The sequence below is a fragment of the Muntiacus reevesi genome, chromosome 22 (genome assembly GCF_963930625.1).
Source record: "Muntiacus reevesi chromosome 22, mMunRee1.1, whole genome shotgun sequence".
NCBI classification, from domain to species: domain Eukaryota; kingdom Metazoa; phylum Chordata; class Mammalia; order Artiodactyla; family Cervidae; genus Muntiacus; species Muntiacus reevesi.
The window spans coordinates 35,205,478-35,216,770 of NC_089270.1; the positions used below are offsets into that span (position 1 = coordinate 35,205,478).

An 11,293-nucleotide genomic window follows, 5' to 3' on the forward strand; every position below is an offset into this window, starting at 1 on the left:
TAGATGGTTGACTCATGATCTTGTTTAAGTTCTAGAGAGTTTTCTTGTATTATTATTCTTGCATTATAGTTTAAAATTTGATTTGTTACATTGTGGACGGTGAGAAGATGGTGGGGTGAACATGTTACATCTGCTTCTATTTTATATTTCTATCACTTTCAATGTTTAGCTTTTTGTTCATTTTTTTTAATGTTTTTGTTCATCTACTAAATATCCCCTATTCTATTGATCATTCCACCCTTAGGCAAACTGAAATATGTTCCACCCATATTACTAATTTTTTGTTTTTTTCTTTTACTATAATTTAATTCTTGAAAACAATCAACTCTTTTTCCTTCCTGTTTTATACATATCTTTTTTGAGTTCTGGGATTTCGTCACAGTTACATTCTCTGTTATCTGCAAATACTTCTGTATGTTAAAATATTTCTCTTTTATTTTGGGGAGGATTCTTTTAATCACTTGGGAAAAATGCTTGCTTTATATTTTATTCACATAAAAGCTCAAATTATGTTCATTTTAAGTGTATGGATTGTCCTTGAACAGAAATAACAAATGTTTTCAGAGATGTGGTGATGAAGTGAAGTCTCTAAAGGATAAAGTGTGCTCTGGAGGACATGGGATGTTTCATTGTGTCTTTTGATTATATACTCTTTTGTTTTCTAAATTTCTTAATTCCTAGAAATGTTTCCTTCTTTCTTTCCCCTCTAATCCTTCAAGCATTATCTCCTTTCTTGGAAGCAGTGTCTTCTAAGATGAGAACCTCTGGACTCATTACTCTCAAGTCATTGCATGTTCTTTCTCTATATTTAGTGTTCCAATAATATCAAGTCTCAGACCTTTTCTGAGAGTAAGACCTCTTCTGATCATGAAATATAGATATCTACACACACACACACACACTGTATTCTTTCTCCTTACATAAAATTTTTATCCAACTCTCCATTCCTATGTCAGCTCTAATTGAGTCTCTGTTGCTTCCAGATTTTTATTTCCCCACTTAAGCATTCATTGGAATTTATACTAATATCTCTATATCTTAGATATGCTGTAGGCATGAATAATGGATGGGGACTATCTTTTACTGACTGTTTAAGCAAGATCTACAAAATGTGTTCCCCAGGAAACAACAATTTCATATAGAACAAGCATTCAAAATCTTATTACAAAGTACTGAATTAAAAAAAAAAAAAAAAAAAAGAGAAAGAGTGAGAAAATTTATGCCAAGTAGGAAACTGAGCTGGGAAGCTATCTCAGGGATGATCTCAGCCTTTTTGTTGGGTTATCTGAAACTAGGGCAATCCTTCTGAATCAGCCTTAAGTTGGAATGACTAGAAAAAATATAGATTGGATTTGGGGTTCCCTGAGAATGAGGAAATTATCTTGGATAAGGCAGCTCTCTTTTGTCAAGGCCATCATTTCAGATGGTATACTGCTCAAAAGCTTTCTGCTACCAGTAGAAATTTTTTTTCCATTTATTTTTATTAGTTGGAGGCTAATTCCTTTACAATATTGTAGTGGTTTTTGTCATACATTGACATGAATCAGCCATGGATTTACATGTGTTCCCAATGCTGATCCCCCCTCCCACCTCCCTCTCCACCTGATCCCTCTGGGTCTTTCCAGTGCACCAGCCCTGAGCACTTGTCTCATGCATCCAACCTGGGCTGGTGATCTGTTTCACCATAGATAATATACATGTTTCGATGCTGTTCTTTCAAAACATCCCACCCTCGTCTTCTCCCACAGAGTCCAGAAGTCTGTTATGTACATCTGTGTTTAAAAGAGAGATATCAGTGGGAAATTTACACAGCTTTCACTGCTGCACATGGCCTTCGTCTAATGACTGATTTGCACCAGTTTTATTCTTCACAAACTTCTAGATTCTCTCCATCACCAACTGGCACAATGAACATTTCAAGGACTATCTATGGCATGATGTGGACAGCCACCTGAAGGGAGCTTATCAGGATATGGATATGGCTCTTGTCCTTGGGTGGAGGGAATATGATGAGATGTCCAAATACTAGAGGCAAAATATCATCTTTGTACCTCATTTTATAACAGCAGGTTATATTTAAGTTCCACACCTTAACTTTTTCCATCACTGATAAGTTTAATATGTAGAATCTGTCTGATTATAAGTCCAAGGGCAGGAGTGCTTACACTAAAGCTTGAAACTGCTTCAGTTTTCTGCCTGGAAACCTACTAAGTTTTCATAGCTTTTGTGCTCCATGGTGTACAGTTCAAAGATTTCCTTGGTGTGTAATATGAAACCTGCCAAACTGGAAAAGGCCTGTAAGAGAGTTTGCTTCCTTCATGATAGGAGGTACAAGCTGCATTATATTTTGTCTGTTTTGGAGAGGATGCCCCACAATCATTTGGCCCCTAAATCTTTGTAGTGTTTGTTAGGAACCCCCATGCTTTCTGTGGACCACACATGTCTTAAAAAGACCACCAACATACTAGCCACTTACTCATTCAGTATGAATAGCATAATGTTATTGATACAGTAATTTTCAGTGAGATACCCAACCAGCCTGAACTTTCTTAGTCTGTTTTATGGCAAAGGGTGGGAGTAATAATTATAGGAAAAACAAAAACAAAAACTGAAATTCTGTGCTATTGCTCAGTTTAAAGGAAAGTAAAATTTTCTCACCTTCCTTTCTAATAGAGATGGAAAAACAGATTTTTAAAAAATATTCAGAGTCTATATCCATAGATCCAAGGCTGGGTTAATCTACTTTAGTAGTATTAGGTAGTTAGAGTAGAAAAAAAGAGTTCCAAATGGCACTCAGAAGAAGCGGCAGTTAAAAAAGCCCTTGAAACTAACAAAGAAAGGAAAAAAAAACATGAAATGGACAACGAAAGAAAGAGAAAAAGCCCAAGAAAAACTACAGCCACAGTGAGAACCTTAGGCATGAAAACACACCCAAACAGGCTTCCTTCCCAAATTGGCCTTGAACATACACTCTATTTACTTTCCCTTCCCTGACTGGCCACCAGTACAAGCCCTAATTTGCTTGGGGAATAGCTAGTCAAGCCCCAGGAACCACCAAGGGGAAGAGACAAAAAGTATAAAAAGGGAAGCCAAAATGAGTCGAGAACACTTCTCCAGGAGTTGGTCCACTCTCCTGTCTTGAGAGTGCACAGCATGCCTCTTTCTTAACAAATCTTGCCTGTTTGAGTTCTAACTAGTGTGTCTTACAACTCTTTGCTATGATGAGACAAGAACCTCCAGAGAATACTGCCTTCTTAATAAATCCTGCCTGCTTGAGCTGTAACTACTCTGAGAGTCTAATTCTTTGATATGAGGACACAAGAAAGAAGGGGAAAAAAATGACCTGGCAGTAATACAACTTAGCTACTGAGCATGCATGCATCAATTGCAATGGTGGATAATATGTGACAAGTCTGCAGTTCTCCACTGTCACCCTCCAAAATACATCTGGCTTCTGCAGAGTTTGGGGAAGTGAATTAAATGATGATATAATGAAGAATATCATACAAGCATACTTTGGATCTTCAGTGTAGCACTAATCATTCATTGGGATGCGGATTATTTATATTTACCAAAGAATGAGTACAACTGCAGATGCTTCCACTTGGTTTTCCCCATGGCCATAGCTCTTTCCCTAAAGCCCAAGAAATCGATGCACAATATGGTTACACAAGCTACAAGGTATGCATATTCCAATCATGCATTCAGTGCCTGGCAAATGAGCCTTATGAAGTAGACTAAGATTGTTGTTACTGTTGCTGTTGCTGTTTAGTCACTAAGTCATGTCTGATTCTTTGCAACCTATGTATGGTAGCCCACCAGACCCCTGTCTATGGGATTCCCAAGGGAAGAATACTGAAGTGATCACCATTTCCTTCTCCAGAGAAGTTTTCCAACCCAGGGATGAAACCCATATCTCCTGCAATGGCAGGCAGACTATATACCACTGAGCCAGCAGGTTGTCAGTTCAGTTGCTCTGTCGTGTCCAACTCTGCGACCCCGTGAACCGCAGCACGCAGGGCCTCCCTGTCCATCACCAACTCCCAGAGTTTACCCAAACTCATGTCCATTAAGTCGGTGATGCCACCCAACCATCTCATCCTCTGTTGCCCCCTTCTCCTGCCCTCAATCTTTCCCAGCATCAGGGTCTTTCCAAATGAGTTAGCTTTTCGCATCAGGTGGCCAAAGCACTGGAGTTTCAGCTTCAACATCAGTCCTTCCAATGAACACCCAGGACTGATCTCCTTTAGGATGGACTGGTTGGATCTCCTTGCAGTCCAAGGGACTCTCAAGAGTCTTCTCCAACACCACAGTTCAAAAGCACCAATTCTTCTGTACTCAGCTTTCTTTATAGTCCAACTCTCACATCCATACATGACCACTGGAACAACTGTAGCCTTGACTGGAGAGATCTTTGTTGACAAAGTAATGTCTCTGCTCTTTATTTTTATTTTATTTTTATTTTTTTATGTCTCTGCTTTTTAATATGCTAAGTTGGTCACAACTTTCCTTCCAAGGAGTAAGTGTCTTTTAATTTCATGGCTGCAGTCACCATCTGCAGTGATTTTGGAGCCCAGAAAAATAAAGTCAGCCACTGTTTCCACTGTTTCCCCATCTAATTGCCATGAAGTCATGGGAACAGATGCCATAATCTTAGTTTTCTTAATGTTGGGCTTGTAGCAGTCTTTAAAATGTAGGGATAATCTATTCTCACTAGTACACAGTTCCATGAAGAGATGCCAATATATCATTTAGTGAAGTTCTTTTAATGAATGATTATGAGAATCCTTATATATGTATAGTTGTTTCCATATTACAACCTTTCTCCTTGGGGTCCCAGACTGTTCTTTCATCAATGAGTTTAGTGTCTTGCAGCTGGTTTAAGTCTTAAACCTGGGCAAGAAATAGGGAATTTTGTACTGAACTAGCTTTCCCATGTCTCTGGATTATCATCTCAAATTTATTTTGTCTAAATTCAGAAATTCATTTTGTGGTATCCATCAATTCTAACTTTTTGGAACACTGTGTTATTATATCCAGCCTTGCTTTCTATGGATCAAGTACCTTCTGAACTTCCCACTCATTTTGACTTATAACAAGTGCCACAAATAGAAATGGATTTGATTTGGGGGAGGGGGAAGAATCCTTTAATCCCAGTTACTACAAGTTATTCCATTCTAAGATGACATCACTTATATTCAGTCTGGGATGTCAGAGAACCGATCTTGATCTTAGTAATGATGATGCCCTTGCACTAACCCAGTTCTTATAGCTTTGGAGAATGGTGTGTCCTCTAGGTTTTCCAATGAAGCATGGAGAATACTATGGGAATATGAAAAATGGGGAACATTTTTTTTTCCTCCCATGGAAACAGACCTTCCTTTTTGGCCTTATTTAGACTATCTACCCCAGGACCTCCACTTTTCTAAGCAGTTTAACACCTTTTTCTGTTTGCCAGTGAGATCACAACACTTTTTCCCCCTCGTTTACTGAGGACTGTAGCTTTCTTCATGCCTTCAGGTTTATGTTAATGTGTTTGTACTAGCTTAACTGAACATTAATTCTTTGGAAGAAAAGCTATTACACAGCATATTACACAGCAGAGACATTACTTTGCCAACAAAGGTCTGTCTAGTCAAAGCTATGTTTTTTCCAGTAGTCATGTATGGATGTGAGAGTTGGACTATAAAGAAAACTGAGTGCTGAAGAATTGATGCTTTTGAACTGTAGTGTTAGAGAAGACTCTTGAGAGTGCCTTATACAGCAAGGAGATCCATCAGTCCATCCTAAAGGAAATCAATCCTGAATATTCATTGGAAGGACTGATGCAGAAGCTGAAACTCCAATGCTTTGGCCACCTGATGCGAAGAATTGACTCATTTGAAAGACCCTGATGCTGGGAAAGATTGATGGTGTGAGGAGAAGGGGATGACAGAGAATGAGATGGTTGGATGGCATCACCAACTCAACGGACATGAGTTTGAGTAGGTTCCAGGAGTTGGTGATGGACAGGGGAGCCTGGTGTGCTGCAGTCCATGGGGTCGCAAAGAGTTGGACACTACTGAGTGACTGAACTGAACTCCTATATCCCGTAAGAGTGTTCCAATAACAGAAACCCCTTATCCACTTTTATATCTTGCCTCCTACACTGCAGTGGACCCAGGTTGGAACCTGGGTCAGGAAGATCTCCTAGAGAATGAAATGGCAACCCACTCCAGTATTCTTGCCTGGAAAACCCCATGGATGGAGGAGCCTGGTAGGCTACAGTCCATGGGGTCTCAAAGAGTTGGACGCGACTAACTGACTTCACTTTCTCTGTTATCCAGCATCAGCAGAATCCAATTACAGCTATATTCTCCTATAATGTGCCAGTTCACACTGGTTGAATTCTGTAACTCCTTTGGGGTATGACTTTTTTCTTCCCTTATTTGGTCACAATAACCTCTGGTAGGTTATTTGGTACTGTCACGCTAGTTATAGCATACAGGTTAAGAGAGAGTATGAGGAAGATAGGGATTTTATTGCAATTTTGTAGCCTCTGTATTAATTTTAAGGAAGGGAGTATGTTAACTTTTCTGATTTGTAGTCAGATGCATTATAGATAGGATCACTAGCTCCCCTAAGGGAATGTGCTTATTTTGAACAGGGAAGAACAGCATGCTTCTAAAAGCTCAGGTAGTTCATGAAAGTCTGCACAGCCTAATATTCTATGAATGATGACCTAGCTTAACAGATCTGGTTTGGATTAGAGTTGTATGTTCTTTGGTGCTTGATTACTCTTGCAATTAAGTCCTCAGGTTGGTCTTCACTTACTCTTTGTTTCTCTCATTGCAGATTAGAGCATTTTCATATTGGGTTGGCCAAAAAGTTAATTTCTGTTTTCCATAACATCTTATAGAAAATCCAAATGAACTTTTTTGCCAACCCAATATACTACCAAGGAGGCCTTCCAGTTTTCACAGTTGGCTTTTAAGTGCTAATTATCCATTTCAGTTTTAGCTATCTTTACCAAGAACATTGATAGCATCACCACTAAATTCTACTGGACCAAATAAAGCAATCCTTTTCAACAGCATAAAATACCAGTAGGCCACAGATAAAAGGCTTTATGTCTGAAATGCTACCTTGTAACAGCAGTTTTTTGTTTGGCCCCTGCCAGCAACAATGGGGCACTCAGCGCAGGCTGGTCGGCAGGTCATTCAACTCTTAAATGCCATCCCAGTATCTGCTTTTGGGGCCATTCCTTGTGGCAAATACCATGGGTTCAGTTTTCTGTGATATAGACACTGAAATAGAGATTTGCATTCAGGAGTTGTGTTAGGGTGATTTGATAGATGGAAAGAAAGAAATCATGTCTGGATAGGAAACAGACAGTTTCAGTAACACAGTTTCAGTGAGAGTATCACATGAACCTAGGGCCCTTCTAAAGCTGGGCTGAACAAGCAATGTTGTTTTGAATTAAGGCATCAATTTGCCACATTGATCGAATAATGGATTAAGGGTAAACCAAAAAGTGAGTGTGACCTTGCATGAGTTTGCTCCCTTCAGCCAGGTTATCTTCACAGGTGTAGCTGAAAGTTAAAGGTCTTCTGCCAGCAGTAAATCCCATAGCTGTGGAATAAACCCTTTATACCTGAGAAGAATCTGGGTAGCTGCAGCACTGTAATGTAAAAAAAAAAACTTCAGACTTTTAATATAATAAAGGATTAGTTATAAACTATACACTGAGAAACATCATAGGAATGCAAGTATTAGATTGCTAACATCTAAACTTACATATTAATAGCAACTAACACACGGAAGAAAATATCTATATACACATATTTTTCTGTGTCACAGGACACATTGGTTATCTAATCTACAAACCACATCTGGAAGAAATAGTATTTGTGGACCCTGATCATTCCACTACCTCCAGGAACTGAACGGTCATAAACTGGCTTTAACCCAAATTACCTTGTGTTCACATTCTGCCTCTGAAAGTCAGTTAACATGCATAGGTTCCTCAATCATCTTTCTTTTGATAAATATATGAATGTTACACAAAGGTGTTTACATAAATTTTACTAAGAGAATCTGTTCTACTAAGTGGCATATATATCTATGCTTATCTTGAAATAAGCAATGCATGAAATTTGCACATATATTTTTCACTTTGATAGTTCAACAATCCCTACAGCTTTGAAAAGAGCATATTGACATTTCATTAAGACTTTATAATTTAAATTAAAGAGATTACTTGATCTGTTATCTAATTAAGTTTTGCTATGAATACACAATAATTTTATAATTCACATTTACTTTTACAAATGTCACAGCTCAAAGTTCAACTTGAAATCATTATGAATTCGTTATACAAAATAATTCTTGAAAAATTTGAAAGGCAAAAAGTAACTGAAATAAAGGACAATATGCTAAGTATAATGAGAGTTGTAAATAACAATCCTGATTACTGAGCAGAAATAATTTGTGTGGTATTTTTGAATATGAACTATTCTGATATTCACTGTAATCCTCTTATGAGAGATTTTCATACTTTTCTAATATAAATGACATACTTATGAAATTCCCTCTGGATCATCACTAATTTAACAGAAAAAGTTTTCAGGTATTTAATAATCTCAACCAAAAAATATATGCTTTGACACTAAAAGAAAATAAGAGGCAAGCAATTGTTAAAACACATTAGCAGTATTAACACATTAGCAGTATTAAAATACACTCTGAATCTCAGTAGGCAATACTGCTAAACTATTATGATAAACAAAATAATGTTTATATATTATTTAATTTTAAAATCTAAGGAATTGATTAATGTGGTGACATCTTATAATTTTACTGCAACATAGCTGTAGGCATTGTCAGAAAATGATAAGCATTTTTTTGAGTCAAAAGTTTATGACATTTGAAACTGGGTCGCCTTTGAATAATTTGTAAAAAAGGTTTCTATAAATATATGATGAGATTTCTTATGATACATAGTTATTGTAGGGAATTTAGAACTATATAATAAATATATGATTGTATTTGCAGTATGAAACATCATTGACTTTGTACTCTACTTTTTAAAAGGAAATAATGCCTGTTTTCCAAGTCCAAATTATAACCCCTTTACATGGATGTTTTTCCTGGTTTCATGTCCTAACTACACCTATGAGGTATGTTATATATCCATGCAGATAACTGAACTTTATTTGATAATATATGAGCTACATATGTTTATGTACTTACATGTACTATAGATTATGCATGATATGTATGTATGTTTAGTCTGTAGATACAGGCATAGACAGAGATATAGATGATGATACAGATTTCAATTTAAGTTATAAGCATAGGAATTAGAATATTTCACTCACAATTTTCCCTGCAGAATAAACAGTATTTGTGCATATATCTGTCTATATTTAAAGAAAATTTTATAAATATCACATTAAATGTCTTGAGAAGCCTCTGGATTTTATAAAAAATTCTAGAATAATGTCTTTAATTTTCTTAGGAACATGATACTGTTTTAAGAGTTTTTTAATCACTATCATATTTAACAATGAAATTATAACTTTGGGAAATATATTTCTACTTAAATTTTTCCACTGTTTTAAGCTTTTAAAATACCTAATCAATGCCTATTTAATTGTTCACAAGTAAACAAATTTCTAGATTGACTTCAATATTTGTTAATTTATGTTTTAATCTAACAGATTGGATCATGGATTAGTTTCACAATCATGACGCAAACACTGCCAGGTAAGACCTAGGTTTACTAACGATTAAAGTAGGTGCACCTTTAGAAGTGGTTTCTGAGAACAAACTGCTGTAATACTGAAATTAGGCATGTTTGCAACGGGATTTTTTTGCCTTTATTTTTTTTTGGATTTTTTTTATCAGTATAGCATTATGTTGAAACATTTACTCCGAATGTCTGTATAATTGTGGTTGCATGCTTGTGCTTAGTCGCTCCGTGTGTGCGACTCTTGCAGCCCCATGGACTGTAGCCCGCCAGGCTCCTCTGTCCATGGGATTCTCCAGGCAAGAAAACTGGAGCAGGTTGCCATTTCCTCCTCCCGGGGATCATCCCAACCCAGGGATCAAACCCAGGTCTCCCACACTGTAGGCAGATTCTTTACTGACTGAGCCACCAAGGAGGCCCAACTGTGGTTAATCCAAACTGGAAAATGTAGTCCAGATATATTTGTTAAGCAACAAGTTTTTGTTAAAAGGAAGTGGAAATAACACACTTCACTTTAAACTCTCGTGTGTGCCCACAGACTTGTACATACTGTTTCTTCAAGTGTTCACATCCATCTGTGAAGGGAAGAGTGGGGGCATAAATGTGTCATCTTGAATGCTGGTCATTTTAAAACACAAATAAGTTAAATGGTAATAAACTACTTTTATTAGAAGGGATATATATTATTTCCATTTCATTCATTCTTGTTCCACTGTACAAAAATGTGGATTAGAACTTATGTGATTTATCTTATATGTGTGTAGAAGAAGTGTTTTACACACATATGAACAACTATTATTGAAAAAATCAAAAGGGTTTTAATAATTTCTTCTTTGGAAGTATTATGTGACAGTGGGGTGTAAAAAGTGTAGAATTATTTCAATTTCTATATATTTATGTTTATTATTGATTGGATATATATGATGCTAGGCAATATAAATAAGGAAAATTGATAGAGAACTATACGGCACTTGAAATATTTTAAAAGCTATTTTCTTTCAAACATAACTTCTTATGTCCATAAAAATAAAAGAAACAATAATTATTTATTTTTTTCTTCTAGTTGGGATTTTTACACTTCTGATGAGTATCCAGATGTCTCTGTGGGCACAAAAGAAACATAAGATTTATCTGAAGAAATTCAATTCTTATATGCATAGGAAATCAGCAATGATTCCATTTATACTGTAAGAAAAATAAGTGATCTTATCTCACGTACAGAAAAGCTGTATATTAACTCACTGAATGAAATCTGACCAAGGGTAATTGTCTATTATGTTCCAGAAATTCACATACAATAGTATTTTTGCTTATATAAAAATATATAAGAGCAAATATATATAAATTTATATATTATATCAATATAGTAATTTAGCTGAATTTATAGTAATAAATGAGGCAAATGAAAAGTTGAAATTATAAATATGGCTAATTGAAAATAGCATCCTGTGTGTTTGCAAGGGACTGATCCTTGAATGAGATGTTCTTACTTCATTAAATCTTTCATAATACTATTGGCTTAAGACAATTTAAAATATTTGAATTCTATAAAGTGGATACTGC

At 36.2% G+C, this 11,293-nt stretch overlaps 1 protein-coding gene across 1 annotated transcript in view; it reads left to right on the forward strand.

The window, feature by feature from the left end:
- The window catches only part of TECRL (trans-2,3-enoyl-CoA reductase like), a 131,624-nt gene extending 120,703 nt beyond the window's left edge, over window positions 1-10,921 (forward strand). The window contains exons 10-12 of the mRNA XM_065914673.1: window positions 9,073-9,158; window positions 9,702-9,747; window positions 10,794-10,921. Coding sequence (XP_065770745.1) covers window positions 9,073-9,158; window positions 9,702-9,747; window positions 10,794-10,921 — 260 coding nt within the window. The remainder of the gene's footprint in view (window positions 1-9,072; window positions 9,159-9,701; window positions 9,748-10,793) is intronic.
- Window positions 10,922-11,293: the final 372 nt, after the last annotated feature.